Source organism: Betta splendens, chromosome 2 (genome assembly GCF_900634795.4).
Source record: "Betta splendens chromosome 2, fBetSpl5.4, whole genome shotgun sequence".
NCBI lineage: Eukaryota > Metazoa > Chordata > Actinopteri > Anabantiformes > Osphronemidae > Betta > Betta splendens.
Genome location: NC_040882.2, coordinates 20,643,283 through 20,665,430, shown reverse-complemented (window position 1 = coordinate 20,665,430; position 22,148 = coordinate 20,643,283). Strand labels below are relative to the sequence as shown.

General features: G+C 43.1%; 2 protein-coding genes across 2 annotated transcripts in view; both read left to right on the top strand.

Moving 5' to 3' along the window:
• The window catches only part of LOC121201924 (titin-like), a 46,178-nt gene extending 24,617 nt beyond the window's left edge, over positions 1–21,561 (top strand). Inside the window, 8 exon segments of the mRNA XM_055506983.1 lie at positions 17,635–17,798; positions 17,800–17,911; positions 18,190–18,492; positions 18,616–18,879; positions 19,007–19,249; positions 19,547–19,663; positions 19,787–19,876; positions 20,122–21,561. Coding sequence (XP_055362958.1) covers positions 17,635–17,798; positions 17,800–17,911; positions 18,190–18,492; positions 18,616–18,879; positions 19,007–19,249; positions 19,547–19,663; positions 19,787–19,876; positions 20,122–20,129 — 1,301 coding nt within the window. The 3' untranslated portion in view covers positions 20,130–21,561.
• LOC129603815 (low affinity immunoglobulin gamma Fc region receptor III-like) lies at positions 12,111–17,167 on the top strand. The gene is made up of 5 exons (XM_055507012.1): positions 12,111–13,660; positions 13,759–13,791; positions 14,637–14,906; positions 16,289–16,552; positions 16,629–17,167. Exons 1-5 carry the CDS (start codon positions 13,555–13,557, stop codon positions 16,955–16,957), a joined length of 1,002 nt encoding a protein of 333 aa, XP_055362987.1. The 5' UTR covers positions 12,111–13,554; the 3' UTR covers positions 16,958–17,167.
• Positions 21,562–22,148: the final 587 nt, after the last annotated feature.

The following is a 22,148-nucleotide window of genomic DNA, read 5'->3' as shown; positions in this document are numbered from 1 at the left end:
CATAAAATGTGGAATGTGCTCATCAAAGAGAACGAGAGACTTCATTTGGACACAGGTTCTGGTTCAGATGCACCAGAAATTTAAACTTCCATGAAACCGATGCCATTGTATTCTGTGGACAAAATGTTTTCATTTGGTATTAGATTGGTTTCTGTGTGAGGTTTAATGCCTGATCTACAGATTTGCCAGGAAATTCCTAAAGTCACAAAGGGACTCCAAGTTATCACCATGCTTTCCTTTGTGTGAAGGCACAAAGTTGAAATACAGATACTCACCTTCTTTACTTATTTTTGTCAGGAACACACGGCTGAGGACCCAAATGCACAGCGCACTCTTGGAATGGGTGAATTTGAGCAGGGTTTATTGCGTCAACGTAGTCAAACAGTCTAGGTCATACACAGGATATGTCAGCGTAAGGTACAGATGAGGAGTAGGCGAAATCAGGTCCAGGAGGCAGCAGTGGTTCGGTACACGGACAGACTCAGCAACGGTACAGATAAGGGCTAGACAAACTCACTGGTCAGACGGTCGGGCATATGTCACAATCCAGGCGAAAGTACAGAGGAGGATCAGGCAGGAATCGGCGGTCAAAAGCAGGCAAGATCAACAACATGAAACAACAAGACTAGAACGCTGGATAGTGGTGCTATGACTCAACAATCTGGCGAATTTCAAGGGTGAGAGGTGGAGCTTAAATACGAGGCGGACTGATAGCAGATGAGGTGCAGGTGTGGATAATGCGAACCGGTACAAACAGGAAACAGCTAATGATGTGACGTTAGCAGGAAGTCCTTTCAACATAAAAGCGGAACAGGCATCAGAAACAAGAGACAAGAAACCAGATCGTGACAATTTTAATCTGTGCAACATACACATAGACTATGTCCACCAGCTACAATTAGGTATCCTCATTATTGTATTACATTTTTAAGTGTTACAATTGTTTAATTAGTAATGTCCATATTAGGGCATTTATAATTTTATTTTACTTGCATTTATTATTCGTGTATGTTTTAGTGTTTACTGGGTGTTACATAAGACAAGACCAGGCATCATGAATAACATTTAATTTGTTACAGCGTTTTAAGGGACCATGTATTAGACCTTATTATTCTATGCATTTAATATTGCTGTTTAACCATTCTGACTTCTCTGCTTCTTTGAGTGCCAAAGTGATCATTACATGTTTATTGCGTTATGGTGTGATGGAACTTTGAGCTTGATGAAAAGAGGAAAGCTTAGTTATCCCAGATTTAGGAGCGATTCAAATCAAATAGTTTGATTCCTGATCTGAAGAGGTGGAACTCTTCACCACTGGTTGAACTCATTTCTCCGCCCTGCAGTGACCACTGCCCCAGGGGTATTTAAACCAGTGACACCCTAGTGGAATCGGATTTCCCTCTATCTTCAAACTTCTTTCACTTTTCTTTTTGCGTCGCATTACTTTTCTTTAATTTTCCTTTGTTCTTAAATTTTGTAAACCAAAGTAAACTTAGAAACACGAACGAACAACGAAATTTGTAACGTTAGAAAGTCATCAAGAAACTCCGCGAAACTGAAACTATCACAACCCGTCCTTAATTGACTCGCCATTTTTGATCGAACTAATTAAATTAGATTCCAGCCCGTTTCCTTTTTGGGCTAGTTTAAGTAGCGCTGATGCTTTGAAACACCTTGAAAGTCCAACCTGGCTGACTGTTACTTCGCTGAACCCGAGCCGTCATCATCACCGCGGGCGACGATTCCTGGCCCAGAGGCCGTGGCACCTGGACCAGAGAGGGCACGTCTGCTCAACCAACCGGTAACGGGAGACGCTGCACAGCGGCTACAGCTCTAAACTAAGGCAAGATGAACATCTCTAATCCTCTGAGAAGTCTGGTGTTTCTCAAAGCGCTAGAATTGAACATTCCAAATTGATTAGTTATCCTTAGATTCGAATTAGTTAGAGACAAATACTCTTTTCGCTTGATCAAAGCCATCACACACTCAGGTCTTGACCATTCTGTGGGTTTTCACTCATTGATTCATTCACTGTTCATCATCTCATTCTGATCGTTCTCTCATTTTCTATTCTGTTTATTTGAGTATTTCCATATTATGTTATTCATATATCCAGTAGTGTTAGATTAATAAAACGTTAAAAGGAATCTGGTTTTGTGTGCATTGTTCTTCAGATTTAAGCAGAGGTCACTGAACCGCGACAAGAATTCACGGCATAACTGATTTGATAGATAGACTGATTTGGTTTTATCACAAGAAAGTTGTTATTGTTGTTCATAACTGATAACTCATTGAATTGACATCTGGCGTTGACTAGATTGATAGTTTCAGCTTTAAAACAAACCTGGTGCCCCAATTTCGAGGTACATTAATGTTTTTGCATTAATATCAAACTATTAATAATTTGAATCCGCTACAGCTTCATATAGACAATACAGAACAAAAGCTCTGTCTAAAGGAGACAGTGGTAGATACCTGTGTTTTAGTGTCCACAGATAAACAAATCACAAAAACCAGTGAAACCATCAATTTAACTGTATCAGGTGAGTGATTGCTGATTTTTCATCATGTTTGTTTCTTGACTTGATGAGTTTTGTCTGTTTGGTGTTTGGGATGCCAATGTATTACATACCAAAACCCTGCACAGGCACATTTACACCAACAGCAGTCATCATAAAACAGCAAATTAAAAAAGAATTTCCAACCACAGCAAAATCTGAAGTTTAAATTGAACGGGTGAGCCACCACCAGTGCTGTGACAAAGGCAACCAAATAAATGGCAACGGAGTTGCTCCTGAGCGAAAGCTTTAGAGACCCGGTGCCCCAACTGAGGAATAATAATGTTTCTGCATTATTATCATCAAACTATTAATTTTAATCTGCTACCTGCTACACTGTCACATCCTCCTTCACCTTCTTCAGATTCTGCTTTAGGGACCCAGCTGGAACCAGCACTCAGTCGTCTGGGCCATTGTTCCACTGGTTGACGGTCAGCTTTATTCTCTGCCCTTTATTGTGGAATCTTCTTCTCTGACACCGCATCCTCTTCCTCCACTTCCTGACTTTGTTTTCTCTGATCTAGTTGGTGAGTGATTGAAAAAATATTAAGTTTATTATTGTTTATTATTATTATTGTTAAGTAGTTTATTGATCCCCAGAGCAGAGAGACCAGACAAACTTCTGTTTTGTTTTACCTGAGCAGATGAGATGGATGAATGAAAAGGATGTGGATGGTGTTAAACACTACCTGAGAACAGATCCAGACTGAGCACAGTCTGAGCTGATCCACCACACATGTCTGTCTGAGTAGTAGTATAAATCATTGGTAGAACAACATAAATGAACCAAATCCAGCTGCAGCTCATCATCTACCTGAGCAGGTGAGTCTAACAGCTTGGCCAGTGGAGCAGGTGGTTGTAGCTGAGTCTGACCACAAACACACAGGAACAGCCCAGGTTCATGACAAATACACTGAAGTCCAAGTGTCCCCTGTTGTGTCAGCTGCATTACAATGCAGGTGTGTGCAGGAATGCGATGCATAGTTAGAGCTTTGAGTAGCGGAAAGGTGGAAAAGCACTATATAAGGGCAAGACCATTTATTTACACAATGTCATTACACAACATTAACCCAACACGTTGCTTCAAAGTCAAACACTAATAGTAAACAATAGTGTCCAAATATGATAAAAAATGTATTGAATAAGCATTTATTGCAACAACATACAAAACAAACATCACATTATTCACATTAACAGGTGTTACTACTATTGCAAATATGAACATCTCAGAACAGCATATGACAGGTGTGCCTTTTTTGAAAAATCAACATCACCAAACCAAGAATCTTTACCACAGCAAAACAAGGTAACACAAAAGCTTGTCTGCTATGAGAATAAGAATAAGAATAATAAGAAAACCTTTAATAGTCCTGCAGTGGGGAAATTACGTCTCACAACAGCAGTACAGATGAGCGAGAATACAGGTACAGAACAGTATGTGTTGGCACAGTACAAAGCAGTACAGTTACAGTACAGTTAGAGTGAGTATGAGGTCATTGCAGGGTTATTGCACAGTAATGGGTATAAGATTTTTACCGGTAACGATATACATGATTGTTCACAGATTTACACAAATATTGTGCAGAGCAGGTTGCTATATAAACCACTGATGCAGTGGGTGAGTGACTGTGGTGGGATGTGGTCAACAGTTCTGATTGTACAGTCTGACAGCAGCAGGTAGGAAGGATCTACGATATCTCTCCTTCACACAGCGAGGGTGGATCAGTCTGCTACTGAAGCTGCTCTCCAGAGCAGACAGTGAGTCCTCCAGTGGGTGAGAGACCTGGTCCAGGATGGATGTGAGTTTAGCCAGGACCCTTCTCTCACCCACCTCCTGCACCGTGTCCAGAGTGCAGCCCAGGACAGAGCTGGACTTCTTGATGATCCTGTCCAGTCTCTTCCTGTCCCTCGCTGTGATGCTGCTGCTCCAGCAGACCACACGTACAGGACGGCTGATGACACCACAGAGTCATAGAAGGTCTTCAGGAGTGGCCCCTTCACTCCAAAAGACCGCAGTCTCCTCAGCAGGTAGAGTCTGCTCTGACCCTTCCTGTACAGTGCATCCGTGTTATGAGTCCAGTCCAGTTTATTGTTCAGATGCACTCCCAGGTACTTGTAAGAGTCCACTCTCTCAATGTCCGTTCCCTGGATGTGCATCGGTGGGATGAGAGCAGGCTGCTGTCTGCGGAAATCCACCACCATCTCCTTCGTTTTCCCTACATTGATCAGGAGGTGGTTCCGCTGGCACCAGTCCACAAAGTTCTGAGTGAGTCCTCTGTACTCTGCATCGTCATCATCGGTGATCAGTCCGACGATCGCAGAGTCATCAGAGAACTTCTGCAGAACACAGCTGTCCGTGTTGTGTCTGAAGTCTGACGTGTAGAGGGTGAAAAGGAAGGGGGCCAGTACAGTCCCCTGTGGGGCCCCCACACTGCAGGTCAGAGTGTCAGACACACAGTCCCTGGCTCTCACAAACTGAGGCCTGTTTGTGAGATAGTCCATAATCCACTCCGTCAGATGAAGGTCCACACCAGCCTCCTCCAGTTTGTGTTTCAGAAGCACCGGCTGGATGGTGTTGAAGGCACTGGAGAAGTCAAAGAACATGATCCTCACAGTGCTGCCGGGCTTCTCTAGGTGGGAAAGGGCTCGATGTAGGAGGAAGATGACGGCGTCGTCTGCTCCTATGCCGTGTCGGTAGGCGAACTGCAGCGGGTCCAGGTAGGTTCCCACTGCAGAGCGGAGGTGACCCAGGACCAGTCTCTCCAGTGTCTTCATCAGGTGTGATGTCAGAGCCACTGGTCTGAAGCTGCTGGGTCTTTGGCGTGCGGTGTCTTGGGCACTGGTACCACGCAGGAGGTCTTCCAGAGCTGTGGTACCACCCTCAGCTTGAGGCTCAGGTTGAAGACATGCTCCATAACTCCACACAGTTCGCCTGCACAGGACTTAAGGAGTCTGGAGCTGATGCCGTCTGGTCCAGCTGCTTTCCTGGCCTTGATCTTCCTGCGCTCACTTCTCACCTGGGTGCTGGAGAAGGATAGGGGTGGAGGGAGTGTCTTAGTGTGGTGTGAAGTGAGGGGGTGTGGTTGGGATGAGTCACCAGTCGTCAGGGCTGAGGGTAGAGGGCTTTGTGTAAAGGTGTGAAGGGCTGTGGAGGCTGGTAATCCAGTGGTATGAGGTGACAAGAGGTTCGGAGGCAGCTGCTGGGAGGTGTGAGTGGGTGCTTGGTCAAACCTATTAAAGTGTGAGTTCAGCTCGTTGACCCAGCTCAGGTCCCCCTCAGCCTGTGGGTGTGGAGCTTTGAAGCCTGAGATGGTTTTCAGGCTTCTCCACACCTCCCTGACGTTGTTCTGCTGCAGCTGCTCCTCCATCTTCCTCCTGTAGCTGGACTTCCCCTCACGGATTTTCCCCTCCTCGCTCCCAGGTTTCCACCTCTTCACTGTACGAGCACCACCGTACTAAAGGTTTAACACAGGCAGGAGATGCAGGATGTTGTGGTCAGCTCTGCCCAGTGGTGGGAGGCAGGATGCAGTGTAGGCCTCTTTGGTGTTGGCGTAGAATAAGTCCAGTGTTTTATTGTCTCTGGTGGGGCAGGTCACATACTGGGTGTATGTAGGCAGAGCAGCTGAAGGAGGTGCGTGGTTAAAGTCCCCAGAGATCAGGAAGAGGGCCTGTGGGTGCTGTGTTTGCAGCCTGCTGGTGACTGAGAGCAGGGTCTCAGATGAAAATTGTCCAGTGCGACAGTCGAGTCCGGGATGAGTGACGTCAGCCAGGTCTCCGTGAACAGCAGGACGCTGCTCGATCTGTACTCCGGCTGGTACCGTGTGAGCGCCGCGAGCTCGTCCATCTTGTTGGGGAGAGATCTCACGTTCCCCATGATGACGGAGGGGACAGCGGGCCTGAAGCGTCTCGTTTTCTCCCGTCGTAGTTTTCCGGCGCGGCGCCCACGTCGGGACTTCACCAGCACCTCAGCGGTGATCTCGTGTCTGTCTCTGGGCAGAACTACGGCGCTGCGCAGCGCGATCAGCTGCTCCGCGGTGTAAACAATGCGCGCTCTGACCCCGACGCACATCGTAGCTTTAAAACAGCGTTTGTACTGCGCCAAACTTAGAAAAACTATATAAAAGCTGTGTACAGATTGTGTACACTAATGCTACTAACAACACACTAGAAAGGTAAACTTAAATAAGTGAAGAAAGTAATAAATAGAAGTAAGAGGACAGGAGCTGTTGTGACCAGCAGCCAGCTCGACCGGCGCCGGAGAAAAAAAAATTGTATCATATATAGTCATATTAATTATATACAAACCACATCATGTCATGATGACAACTTCAGCCTCTCCAAAGCTATTATCATCAAGAGTCAGCGTATCTGTCTTATGTAGCCTTAGCCTGATAAATCATTTCATCTGTGCGTGCTTTTATCAGTCATAGTCTCCATCTTTCCCATGTGAGGACTAACAGGTCTTCATTGGTCACCATTGGATAACGTGTGGTGAGAAACACGTCCTGTCTCCCTCTTAGCCCAGAGTCACTCATGATCTGATTAGGGGTCATTCAGGTCATTGTAAATTCTGTTCCGTGTGTGTGTTGTGACCAACCAATCCAAACCAATAAAAACATTGTTTTTTGTAAAACACCAACATATTCTTCTTACTCGTGATAGATACTGTAGGTCTGCCGGATTTATTCATGTATGTAGTGTTCATTAAATGTTTTTTACCAGGGTGGGTGTCCGTCTTCACAAAAAGAGGGACAGGAGAGTGTGTTCCAACTATAGGGGGATCACACTTCTCAGACTCCCCCGAGGCCATGGCTCTCAAGCGGAAAAAGATTCATAATTCAAGACTCAAAAAACTTTTTTAATCCCAGAGGGAAATTATTTTGCACACTTTGATCACTGTCACAGATGGAGGTACACACAAGAGATTAAAAATAAGAATGCTAGCACATCTACACACACTCACATTAAGTCTAATTACATCTAATTACTAGCTAAAGTTTTATTATTCATGTTATTGCATGGATTAAGACCAACCCTTACAGACAGAGGAGGAATTGTACACACTGATGGCACCGGTAGGAAGGATCTCCGGTGGTGTTCTGTGGAGCACCTAATACTGATCAGCCTCTGGCTGAAGGTGCTCCTCTGTCCAGCCACACTGTGTAGGGGGTGGAGGTGTTGTCTAGGATGGAGAGGAGTTGGACCAGCATCCTCCTCTCAGCTACAGCATGTAGGGGGTCCAGCTCCACCCCAGAACAGAACCAGCCCTCCTGATCAGTGTGTCCAGTCTGTTACTGTCTGCTAAAATCATGCTGCTGCCCCACAGACCACAGCGTAGAACACTGGCCACCACAGACTCATAGAACATCCTCAGCATGAAGCTGCAGACGTTAATGGACCCGAGGTTCCTCGGGAAGTACATTCCTGCTCTGAGCCTTCTTGTTCATGGCTGATGAGTTTTTTTCCAGTCTGGTTTGTCCAGGTACACTACCACCAGCTCCTTAGTTTTACTGATGTTCAGTTGGAGGTGGTTCTGTCCACACCAGTAAACAAAGCTGTCCACCACTCCCTGGTACTCTGTGACATCACCACCCTGGACATGTCCTACAATAGCAGAGTCATCAGAGAACCTCTGGAGATGACAGGACTCTGAGTTGTACCTGAAGTCTGAGGTTCACAGGGTGAAGAGGAAGGAGACAGAACCGTCCCCTGTGGAGCTCCTGTGCTGCAGACCACGGTGTCAGACACACAGTTCTGCAGGTGGACGTACTGAGGGCGGTTGGTGAGGTAGTCCATGATCCATGAGATGGGGGGGGGGGCTCAACATGCATGTCCTTCAGTTTAATATGAGGGTAAGTATCAGTCGGTTTAATGCTCAATGCAGTTTCCAAAATCACACAACAGGCAGAGGTCGATACACGGGAAGGCAATTAGCGTAAGTACAGAGGGCAAAGCAAAGCGGCGGTCAGACAGACTGGGTCAAAACAGGTTACTCACTGCGACAGTACAGGTAGGACAAGGCAAGCGAATAAACAAGGACAGGTGACGGTGGTATACACAGGTTGACTTCATGAATACCAAACGCTGGAAAGAAGAGAAATCAATCTACGCTCCTTCCCTCATGAGCTTTGGGTCATGATCGAAAGGGCAAGAACATAGATATAAACAGCCAAAATGAGTTTCCTTAAAAACTGGGCAGAGCGGCACGGTGCAGTGGAGTAGTGCTGTCACCATCTGGCATCTGTTTCGAGCATGCCTCCTTGGGGAGGCATTAAAATTGTGTTGTAATTCTAAGGACTTAAAACTCTTGTAATCCCAAATCCCCTCCTGGATTTATGGGACAAACCTAAAGTGGAACTTTACCAAACCAAGCAGTGACACATTGACATGACAGAACAAATAGAATACTTACTTATTTTCAGGTAGAAAGTCAGAAATAGGATGGATGCGCCTGTTACAACTATTACTTTGATCCAAACATCTCTCTGCTGTGGCTTGTCCTGTTTTGTACCTGGTTCACAAGATGAACACATGATGTACTGTAAATCAGGTCTATAAGTGATGGGTCAAAATGGCAGGAACATCTGCATCAGGGTAATAAATGTAAAAACAAAGTAGTCGGATGACTTTAATTATATTTATTGATTAGACAGACATAAAAGCTCATGTGTATGAAGTGTGATGTGCAATGTAGCATGTGAGCCGACAGGCTATTAACAATGCCATGCTATGTTATGATCGTGCGTGAGTCCATGTGATTAGTTTACTTGATCACTGCAGTTAAACAGCAAGTGAATTCTGTGCCGGTCCAGAGCCCGGATGAATAAAGGGGTTTCATCAGGAAGAACATTTGGCATAAAACCTTACCAAAACAAGCGTGCAAATCATTCGCTGTGACGCCCTTGAATATATATAATGCAGTTGTTAAACAGTGCTGTTTCAGTGGATTTCAGTGTGGGATCGTGATGCTTCCTGATGATGTTTAAGGCAGTTTTCAATCATTTCAACTCCCATCTACAAGGCTAGAATCTCTCACTGATGTCACCAATCCAAAGACTCAGGCAGAAAGCTTGGTCTGAGAAATTGTGATCGTTTAGTTTGCACCATACAATAACACAAACCTACACTGCACTGCACTTCTGTTGTGATGCAGATTGAGTTTGTGAGCTTTTCTTTGTTTACCTGCAGTAACTGAGGATGTAGGACTGCCACTAATTTCCTGTTTTCTAGTTTTCGGGGAAACATCCAGGACAAACCGTACTGAGAGAGAAATCTGTGTTAGTATTAAACGAGTATAAAAATGATTTGCAGGTTTTAAATTGTGAGTTCACTCACCAATGGTCATTATCTCCCATTTCTTCTGGTTCTCATCATAATTTGCAGCCAAATCACACCTATACTTCCCAGAGTCATTAGCTGTGACTGTGGACACATGAAGCCTGATTTGTCCTTGTCTCAGAGCATCTTTGTCCAAATGGACCCGTCCTGAAAACTGCTGATGCTGAGAATCTGACAACTCAACACCTGTTTTCAGTTCATGTATAATCTTAAGGGAATTTGACTCAAAAACACAAATTAAGTTTGCCTGAGACAAGTCAGTTGTGTTCTGACTGTCCCATCTTAAGGTTATGTTGCTCTGCTCTTCTGTCTGGTAGAGGTTTGAAGTCAAGACTGCTCCAAACGTTCCTGTGGAGGAAAGAAAGTCACAACAGATCTGAAGTTAAAGGTTCACAAACATGCTTTTTTTCCCCACACTGACCACACTGCTCATCTCAAAGTGTTTATCTCCAGCCTTGTGGTAGAAAACCCTGTTTTAGGAGTCTGTTGCACATGAAGTTGTTTGACACACCTCTTTGCAGAAGCGCAGGTCACAGCATCCAGCTTGTTGTTGTTTCGCTAACAGCCCGTTAACGGCCAATTAACAGCCACACCAGGCGGCTGGCAGTGAATGGACCTCATCATTCTAGCTGTAGAGTGTGACACTGTAGAGCATCAGAGTCCACACAGCATCTTGTAACACAACAGTAGCAGCTTAGCTCTATGTGTTGTGGGAGCAATTGCTGTCTGTGATAGATGCTATGCTGCAGCTGCACTCTGTCCACTTGTGTGCGTTGGAAATACTGTTTTTGTATTTTGTGTTTGTCTGTGCAGGACCGGAGGTGGTTCTGAGCGGTTGGTGTTGTAGTAGATGTAGATGTAGTAAAGTGTGGAACTATGACACAAATCATGCTTAGGTATTATAGAATGTAATAAAATACCTTTATTGTCCTGCGATGGGGAAATTACCATGTTGCAACAGCACAAAGACATATAGACATATATACAGAAGAAATAACACAATGATAATTACAAGAAATTAGAACGCCACAGGTTATCAACTTTATGTACACAATGAGGTAAGGTAAGGTTTCATAGAGCTGTGAGGTGGTGGGGTAAAGTAATGGGCTGGAGCTGTGAAGGGCTGAGGGAGTGGGGCATTGTCCAGGTGTTTGGGAGAGAGGATGCAGCAGCGTAGGGGGAGGAGGGGTGACTTATCAAAACTACAGAAATGCAAATTTAGGTCGTTGGCCCACTGTTGGTTCCCCTCTGTTTGAGTGTGGGGTTCTTTGCAGCCTGAGATGGTCTTTAGGCTCCTCCACACCCCACTGACGTCTTGCTGTTGTAGCTGCTCTTCCATCTTCCTCCTGTAGCTGGTTTTCCCCTCTCTAATCTTCCTCCTCAGCTTTTTCTGTACAGTCCTTAGCTCCTCCTTGTTCCCTGATCTGAAGGCCCTCTTCTTCTCCTTCAACAGAGCCTTAATATCAGGGGTGATCCACGGCTTGTTGTTAGGAAAACACCGCACCTTCTAGGAGGGTACAGTGGTTTCATAACAGAAGTTAATATAGTCCGTGATGCAGTCTGTGATTGCATTGATGTCCTCCCCATGTGGATCACAGAGCTCAGTCCACACAGTGGTACTGAAGCAGTATCTCAGGGCAGACTCACACTCAGGAGACCACATCTCACAACAGGCTGCCGGTGCACGATAGGTTTATAAACAGGCTTCAGATGAATGATGTTGTGATCAGCTCTCCCCAGGGGAGGGAGACTGGGGGATGAAGAATATGCTTCCTGAGTGTTAGCATTAAACAAGTCCAGTCTTCTGTCATCTCTGGTGTGGCAGGTGACATACTGTGTGTATGTTGGTAGGACAGATGAGGGAGATGCGTGGTTGAAGTCACCAGAGATGAGGAGGAGGGGCTGTGGGTGCTGTGTCTGCAGCTGCTGCTGGTAGCAGGCAGCGTGTCGCAGGCTGTGTCTGCATTAGCAGAGGGGGGCACGTGCGCCACTATCAAGATGACGTGCGTAAACTCCCGTGGCAGATAGTATGGCCGCGTGCTAACTGCTAAAAGTTCAAAGTCCCTGCAGCACAGCTGCTCCTTAACGACTCAATGTCCAGGTTTGCACCAGCGCACACTAATGAACACAGCCAGGCCTCCTCCTTTCCTCCTTCCACAGTCCGCTGTTCTGTCCGCACGCAGCAGGTGAAAGTCGTCCAGAGCAACAGCCGAGTGATGGATCTGAGGGCTCAGCCACGTCTCCATGAACAGCATGACGCTGCTCTCTTTATATTCGCGCTGATGTCTCGTGAGCGCGACGGGATCGTCCGTTTTGTTGGGCATCGATCTAACGTTCCCCACGATCACGCAGGGGAGGACAGGTCTGAAGCGGCGGCTCTTCTCTTCTATATCTATATAATTGTAATGACATGTATTGTAAATACGCGACCACAAGGGGGCGACATATATGAACAAACGCGCGTTCTCTGTCACATAAAATCATGTCATCACATATTGATTCCATGAACATGAATTTGAACATGAATCGTAAAATTTCAGCTTTTTTCATGTGTTAAATAGCAAAGTGGCAGCGTGAAATCTGAGGGAAATGAATTGTCTCAATGCTGTCAAAACGAAAAAACTGATCCTAGTAGAGTACAGTAGAAACTGATGGTAAATATTTAAGTTTATTGTTGCTGCAACTGATTCAATCTGTTTGTTAGAATTAAATAGGACAATAATCTAGTCTGTGCTGGTGACAAGACACTAGTGATACTAGTGAGGTGCAGTAGTGGCGTCAGAATAATGAGGAAGTGCATCGCGTGCAAGCGTCTGCATAAAGTCTGAGGGCGACATGTTACAGTATGTGAATGAATTAGACACATCACTGTCCTGCTGCTCCTCATCTCTGGTTTGCTCCACAATCTCCCACCTGGTTAATTGGTTCTGGTCTGTATGAGACACATGCACTAACTGTTCTCCAGGTTGCTGATGTTCTACAAATGTGTTTAGTCATGTATGAAACTTCCTCTTTCATGTCTGATGTGATAATTGTAGAAATGTGATCATTATATTCATTCTGATCTCTTTATTGTATGAAGCTTCATTTAGGAGGCATCACTTCTTTGAAAGACTGATAATGTGTCAAAGTGTGTGCTTTCAGAATGACATCTGTGTTTATGAAGCTCAGTTATCTGACTCTGGCTCCTTCTTCACACACGTCTTCACTGCGAGTCACTGACTCAAACACAAAAAATGTTGTCATCAGACAATATATTTTAACTATATCTTACATGACATGTTTCTGTTAGCAACACTTTTGCAATGGAAACCACTCGTTTTATGTGTAAAGAGAAAGTGAAGAGTTGATGTATTTAACTTAATTCAATTTATGATTCAATGCAGTTTTATTTATATAGCGCCAAATCACAAAAAAGTTATCTCAAGGCACTTTACAAAGTAAGGTTTAGGACCTTATACAACTAAACCCAACAGATCCCACATACAGCAAGCCTTTCTTAAAAACACAACTAAATATGTGTTTACTGATGCAATACATAGGTATGAACATTTGCTAAAAAGACAAACTAACACATTTGTGCAGCAGGAAGCGTAAACTTGTGGTCAGAGCTGTTGAGTGAATAGGAAGGAAGAACAGAGCAGTTCTGAATCAGGTGATGATCTGTAGCTTGTGTCTTAGTGTTTGCTGTCATTCCTCTACAGCGACAGTGTGTGTGGATGTGAAGATGGAGCTGACTTTGCTCTGTGTACTGTCATTATTCTGTGAGTACGTCAGCAGCTCTGACTTTATTTAACATGGTGGTTTTTATACACATGGGATGTGTATAAATCATGGGATCATGTTTTCATCTTCGTTTCAGTGCTAAATACGAAAATCGACGGAAATGATGGTGGTGAGTAATTGTCCTTCTTTTCTGGTCTTTTGTGTGTATTTCATGTGTGAACACCAGAGACCATGTTACTGCTCAGATGTTTAAATTATAACATGACAGAGTCTCATGTTGGTGTTCTTTTCCTGAATCTATTTGACCGTGTTCACATTACAAACTGCTGCAGATATGAAGGATGTGACAAACAAATAAGCTTCAGCTGAATTAAACAGTTCACTGAATGTGACCAAACATGAGTCTAATCAATAGTTATTTAAAGTGAAGTAATTATGCTTGAATAGAGTTTTAATGTGATGGTTGCTGACGTTGTTGTTCAGACATTCCGTCTGAAAATTTTAAGTTTTAAATCTAAATAATACATGTAGGTGACAAATGAACAACATGAAAACATGTCATGAAGTGATTTTAATTCATATTGTACACATTTGTCTTTTTTTTTGTTTACCAAACATTTAGTTGTTGTTCTGTCCAGTTTCTTTTAGACGCTTGTCTTCACAGAGTCAGTCTCCTGTGCAGCGTTCACATTAGATGTTACTGTAGCTCTGTGTAAAGTAATGGTTCTGACTGTGTCTGGCTGCAGCAGGAACTACTTTATTTACTTCTTACTTCTGTCTAATCGCTTCACACGTTTCTACAGATTGACAGGATTTATTTGTGATACACAGCAACAACAATTGAAAAAACAACAGAAGACCTGTATTTCACTTATAAACATGAAGCGAAGCTAAGACCCAACACATATTAGGTTTTTTGTTGAAATAAATAGAGATGTCAACATACAAACAAACTAATCAAACTAAAAGCTTCTCTTACTCTAGTTGTTCTTACTGTGTGTTTGTCATCAACAGTTTCCTATAGAGTCTCTGTGACCAAACAACCCAGCTGGACTCAGATGTTCAGTGGTGAGAGCATCACTCTCACATGTGAGATCCATGGAGGTGGAGACGCTCAGTGGGAGTATGAATGGAGAACAACCAGCTCAAACCAACCTGCTGATAAAACTGGTAAAGTGTTGAAGATCAGAGCTGATGTGTCTCACAGTGGAGACTACTACTGCATGGGCAGAAGAAGCGACGAGTCAACACAGTGGAGTGATGTCATCACACTGACAGTAACATGTAAGTTGACTTGTTTTTTTTATTAAACACATCTTTAATGTTCACCTGAATCTTTAAAAGTCTCAACCTGCAAAACAAAAACTTAACTATTGGACTGAAGGGGATGATTATTAAACTATCACGCTCCTGTGCAGTGTCTTCATCAGATTCGTAGTTCGTGTTAGAGAATTGTTTGCATTTGTCTCTAATGAGATGAAGAACTATTAAAACAGAAACAGCTACAGTTGTCTAGCAGTCAGTGAGGCGGCTGAGTGAAATAAATGATACCGACCGTGTTAATAATGTCAATGTGTGTTTTCACAAAGTTTCAAAGCAGCCAATCACAAAGCTTTAAATCCTGTCTTTATGGAGACACAAATACGTGAGCACCACCAAAACTTAGCAGTGTCATGTCTCAGCTTTGATCACCACTATGTTGGTTTGCTGTTTCCGGTTTTATTTTGTCATGTTTCCTGGTTTTGTTCTGTTTCCGCTTAAGTTTCGAGCCACGTCTCCTCTCAGCTGTTTCCGTTTCATTAATCTATTCTTTGTATTTAATTACCAGCCCTTACCTTAGTTCTCTGCCAGATTGTACCGTGTACTCACTTCTATCCAGCGTTTATCCTCAGTTCCAGCCCGTGTAAGAACCTGTTCCATTGTTCCCTGTTGGTACCGTTGCCTGTGTTTTGGATCTTCCATTGTTGACCATTGCCTGCCTGACCCTGAGTTTTGCCTGCTGTTTTGTGGATTATTACCATTAAACGGATATTAAAGTTAGTCCTGTCGCTGGCTGTGCATGTGGCTCCTGCACCGTGTTCACTTCCTGACAAGACGTTTTGAGTGAATTTAACGTATAGTTGCTCAGGTTTGGAACTGCTACTCAGTTTTACTGTAGGAATATTCTACTCCAAATTAGTACAGTGAACTTGAATTTAACAGTAACGATAGTACCTCGGCCATGTGCATGTTGGAGCCTGTCCCAGCCTACAATCAGTTCATCACAGGGAAAATAAATGAAGTATTCATTTTTAAAAGTCACAGTTACGTCTTATACTTTAATATTCACATGCTACAAGCTGCTATGAACATCCAGTAACGCAGCAGTTAGTCACAATGCAGGAAAAATGAACAATACATTTAAATTTTAGTAGAAAACTAAGACTGTAAAACAGATTTATTCTTTTGTTTTGGCCAAATTATGTTTGAACCTGTGTGTAAATGTAAACTAATCATTTTAACCTCACTGTGTAAAGAGCTTTTAGATTAGATTAGATTGTGACATACTGTATTGAGATGGATGTTTTAGTGTGCATGTTATTCACATAAAATTGATTTGTGATTTTTCGTGAAATAAACAAACAAAGGTTTGGTAACGTAAAACACGTTTTGTTCTTTTATAACAGCAGGACGACCCAAAGCCAGACTGACAGCAGGTCCATCAAACATATCAGCAGGAGGCAGCGTGACACTGAGCTGCTCTGTGGACGGTTCTGATGGATGGAAATATGAGTGGTACAGACGGACGTCAAACGAATGGACAGAAGCAGGTGATGGAGACAACAGAGAAATCAGAGTCACACAAGGAGGCGTCTACATGTGCAGAGGAAGAAGAGGAAAACCTGCTTTCTACACTCAATACAGTGAATATGTCACCATCAAGATAACTTGTGAGTTTGTTTACTGTGTCTGATGGGCTTTTTTATGTGTTGTTTTTATTTTATTTAACATTTGTGTTTGTAACAGATTCTAATTCTGTGTCTGTGAGTCTGCAACTGGACTGGACTCATGTGATCAGAGGTCAGATCACTGTTAGATGTGAGATCCATGGAGGTGGAGACACTCAGTGGGTTTATGACTGGGAAACAACCAGTGGACAAACAATCACACAGAGAACAGACACTAATTACTGGACAGTGTCTGCGTTCAGCAGTGGAGGCTACAGGTGCAGAGGAACAAACAGACAGGACCCATATTCTTCAACACGGTGGAGTGTGAAGAGTTCGTGCTTTAACTCACGTACAAAGTCAATGATTATTGTGTGTCTTCTTATCTACGTCAGCCAGCGCTTCTAAACGTTGCACGAACAGAACCAATGAATGGCCTCACATCATCCTTAAATCTGCTCCGGGACCGTAGTGCAGGTCCGGTTAGCACCATGTTATCAGCCACGTCCTCATGTTGCTAACAGCGGCAGATCCACGCGTCACAAACAGTGTGGCTCCTGGCGTCCAGTGTCTGCAGCGTCTCACGTGGCTAGCTTGCTAGCTCAGCTAGCTAGCTAGCTAGCTCTTAGCTCACTCTTATCCTACACCCGACAGTCTGCTGTGGCTGATGATGAAAGGGACCACACACACACCAACAGACCCAAACCTCTCATTCACCTCGTTAACGCCGCCTGTCGCAGAGCTGGAGACTTTTTTAGAGATCCACACACATGAATGGAGTGAGGGCTGCGCTGATGTTCACGTGGCCTCTGCTCTAGCGCCATCTTCTGACCAGCTCGAGTCATTGTCCTGACAAATGTTCACAGTAGAAAACAGCACTCAGTCAAATTAACATTTATAAACCCAAGAACTCAGAAAACGGATTGGGGTCTGTTTTAACAGATGTTTTATCCTATGAACTGAGTTACAACTTACTGCTCTGTTACTTTTACTACCTGCTATTTCCTGCACATCCATTCTTAAGCCTTTACATAATAAATAACATTAATCCATCACCTGAAACTATTCATGGTTTATGTGTGCAGTTTCCAACAAGGCTGCTGTAAAAAGGCAGCATGACTGGCCTGAGATATTCAAAGGAGAGGAGATCACTCTGACATGTGAGATCCAGGCTGGAGGAGACACTGAGTGGGAATATGAATGGACCCGAGGCCAACGTAAGAAGAACTCCAGATGGGAGGAAACTCTGGGTTTTCACTGCTTCTGGTTCCAGTAGTGGAGACTACAAGTGTAGGGGTCGACAGAAAAACAACAGTTATTCCTTCACAGCATGGAGTGATCCTCTACGTTTGACAGTAACAGGTGAGTTTGATTCATTGTTACATTTGTAATGATTCATTAGTACATGCAACACATGGACAGAACTCATTGAACTTCTCAGAGCTGGTCAGAAAAATCAGTCACTTTACAAATAAAGTGTAGCATTTACAATTACACAGATCATTGACTTTATCCTCCATCATTTACAAATATAATAAAAATAATAAATAAAATAAGATCCAACATTAGCATGATGAGCAACATGAATCCAACAAGATCACAATCACAGTGTTTTCACTCACAACGTCTCTCTCCATCAGATAAAGCCCAGTGTGTCCTCACAGCGTCTCCATCTTGGCTGAGTCCTGGAGCCTCAGTAGCTCTGAGCTGTGAGGTTGAGCCTCCATCTGCAGGATGGAGGTTCTACTGGTACCAGACTGTTCCTGATGGCTCACACAGCTCCTACAGATATGAGCTGCTACCTGGTAGTGAGCATGGGACTGAACAGGGCTCCTACATGCTTGATGGACACACACACACAGCAGGATATGTGTGTAGAGCTGCAAGAGGAGAACCAGTGTATTACACTGACTACAGCAAAGCAGCATTCGTCTGGTCTGGAGGTCAGTTTGTTTGGACTCTTGCTTCTTTCTACCAACGTTTGCTGAGAGGAACCGTATGGATTTGTTCCTTAAAGTTACACTGTTGATTGTTGTATATGTATTATTGAATGTGCTGTTGTTCAGATGTTGATCCGTCAGCGTCTCTCACAGTGAGTCCTGACACAGTTCAACACTTCACCCGTGACTCTGTGTCACTGAGCTGTGAGGGAAACTCTACTGAGTGGAGAGTCAGGAGGTTTCCTGAAGGAGGCTTCCTGTCATCCTGCTCCAACTGGACAACATCTGGATCCAGATGTGACATCATCACATCACAGTCTGGTTCTGCAGTGTTCTGGTGTGAGTCTGGATCAGGACACTTCAGTAACTCAGTCAACATCACTGTTCATGGTGAGTTTGATTGTTTTCATTCATTTAAAGCATTTGTAACATCTTACTGTATTATGTGGTTTAATATTATATCTGATAATAGTTTTCTTCTTCTGCTCCACTGAATCTTCCTGTGACTGTGGTCCAGATGCAGGTTTGATCCTGATGAGTCCTGTCCGTCCTGTGACTGAGGGACTCTCTGTGAGTCTGAGCTGTAAGTTGAAGACAGGACAAAAAGCTTCCAGTGTGTTTTTCTATCACAATGAGCAACTGATCCAAAACGACAGCAGAGTAGAGCTGAACATCTCTGCAGTGTCAAAGTCACATGAAGGTTTCTACAAGTGTTGGTACCAAGGAACAGAGTCTCCACACAGCTGGATGGCAGTGAACGGTGAGGCTGAAATGAGTGAAGCAGTGTTTCTGTGTTATTTCATTTTATACAGTCACTTTTTATCAATGTTCCTTTGCTCTATGACCTGGAATCTACTGTGTAAACTGCTTAATTACAACTAATAACTATTAGTTTGTTTTATGGATGAAGTTTAAGTTTTACATTGTCTTTAGAGGAGAACAAGGTTCTGATGTCACCATGACTTAACACTTTAAGTAGTGATGTCATTATCTATTTTGGATTAGTATATTATTGATCCATTCTGTCTTTTTCTGCTAACGTACTGTATAATTACAGGTTTCAGTCCTGAAGCTCCATCATTTTCTGCCTCCTTTACTGTTGGACTGGTTGTTAGACTTTCAGTGATTGTTTTCCTGCTGCTGCTGCTGTTGTGTGTTTGGAGAAACATGAAAGGTGAGACTCTGTAAATTCTGTCTAAGACTTGATGAAGCTCTGGAGCAGTTTGACTATGAATCTACATAATAACTCTACAGTCTCCTCTCGTTTTAGCTGTAACAATAATTTCCATTTTCACAGCACACAGAAGTGTGAGCACTGATAAAAGCTCTGCTACACAGCAAACAGTCAACCAGCTTGAACCTCAGCTTTACTCCTCTCTGCTCCACGGTCAGTCTGACAATCATCACTGTCTGATCAGTAACACTCACTTTGTACGACAGATGTGATACAGAAATAAACTAATTAAGACAGAAAAAAAACCTGTTGACTTGAACATTAAGGACACTGTCAGTGACATTATTATCTTATCATCTTCCACCTGCAGCAGATTAACTGGTTTCCACTGACTCTTCAGTGCTTTAACCCTTGGTGCATCTAAGTTATGTTTAATGTCATTTTGTCATTTTATACAGATTCATAAAGAGAAGTTGATCAAAACAAGAACCACAAGACGACAACGTTCTGTTAAGACAATGCTGAGACTGTTTACGGCATTTATAAAGTTACTGTTTAACATATGAGGACGTGTTTTTAGTGGTTGTGGCCCCAGAGCCAGAAGGAGCCGGGGGTCTCTGCTGTTTCCATGGTAACAAAATAATGGCTGGCTGCAGCCCCAGCTTTGTCATTTCATGTGTCATAATGTATGTTTGCTATTTATATTGTTGAAGTGTGATTCATTATGTTTATTTGAATATAGTTTGAAACATTATTATCTTCAGCATATTGATGTTAAAGTTCATCACCTGGTGGATGGAAGTTACTTTAGGTGCTTTTTGTTTCTTTCTGTTATTTTAGCTTTGGACTATTGACAAATATATTTTAGATTTACTGGATAACGTTACGTATGTTAATGATGTTAATTGAAGCATGGCTTGTGATCTGACTGAGTGGATCTGTAAATAACCTACACACAAGCAGTGAAGTAAACACCATATAAAATATAATATGATGCAGTTTTCAAACACATTTTGAATCTATTGATATAAATACTTTCTATGTAATTCTCCTCATTCTGGTCGCTGAGTGACTAAGTGACTGGTTTTTATTTCCTCACTTTGTTTAAACCAGAAAACTCCAAAGCTCCTGCCTCAGGACGTACCAACGTTTACTAGTGACTCACTGAGCTTTTCTTTTTGTCATTAATACTTACAAGTCGACCATTTAATCTTAAATTATATGGAGACAATGAGGAGAAAGAAATTAAAGACGTCTTGTTCTCATCCAGTGTTGTGATATTTTACCTTGGTTTCTCTTGCTTGGATACTTTGTCTTTTTATCTCTGTACATTCTGTATTATTCTGTATTATTAACCATCAGCAGATAGAAGCCAACAGTGGGTTTATGGGTTATTGTATGATTTTGATGCATGTTTTTATTTTGCTGTTAACGTTATCGCTGAGCGTGTATCAGAACCATCCCTGCTTTATTCCTGCTTCAACTGTGGCTCATTTTCCACATCCAAATCTTCCATTGATGTGTGTCATTAGTGAGGCCTGGTAGCTCAGTGGGCATCGGCCAGAGAAAGGAAAGCTTCCTGGTTCCAGCCCTGCCGCTGACACTTCACACTAGCTCCCCAGGTGTGTGTGTGGCAGCCCACTGCTGGGTTAAATGCAGAGGACACGTTTCATTGTGTGACAAGTGATGAATAAAGTTTCATTATTGGGTCCAGGTCTGTGTGTGTGCACCCTGGTTGTCTTATCTTTTTCAACTAGTTCTATTCTAACATCATTCAGTGATAATGGTTTTAGCTGAATTTTGTTTATGTGTCATCATCATTCACTGTACCTGCTGTTTGTATTGCTGTATGGCAATTTTTACGGAGTATATTTACAATAAATGATGTTGACCCTCCACCTGAGATGGACTTCTTTGTGTGAGCTAATTCATTGTGGGAGAACTACATGCTCTGGCCCTCCTTAAATTCAGGACTTGTGACACTCATACAACAACAACATCCAAAATTGAAAAAACAATGGATTTCAAAAGGGTGGGAATTAATTCAAAATATAGGATAAGCACATCAGCAATATTTAGCTGTCCAGTGGAAACTGGAAATTTTGCTACTACGATATGTGTGTTTGTTTGCTAATTATCCAGTCCACATTCCAATGTACAAGGTGGCTTGAATGCATCACAAAGAGACCGTGAGTCGCCTCCACGACCAGGTGTTCCAGTGCAAACAGTTCCCTCTGGTCTCTGTGTCGTCCTTTGAGCTGAGCATGTTTGAAGCAGGACATCATCAGCCTGTTCTGTGTACTTTCATTTATTGACCTCCAATATGACAACATATAACAATACAATTGTCATTACAGGAAATAAAGACGTTTGTCACAGATGATGATCAGCAGCAATGTTATATCAGAGACGCAGACGTCCGATTAGTCAGACATGATGGAGATGGTAAACCAGTCCCCAATAAGAGCAGAGGGAGAGTGGTGAG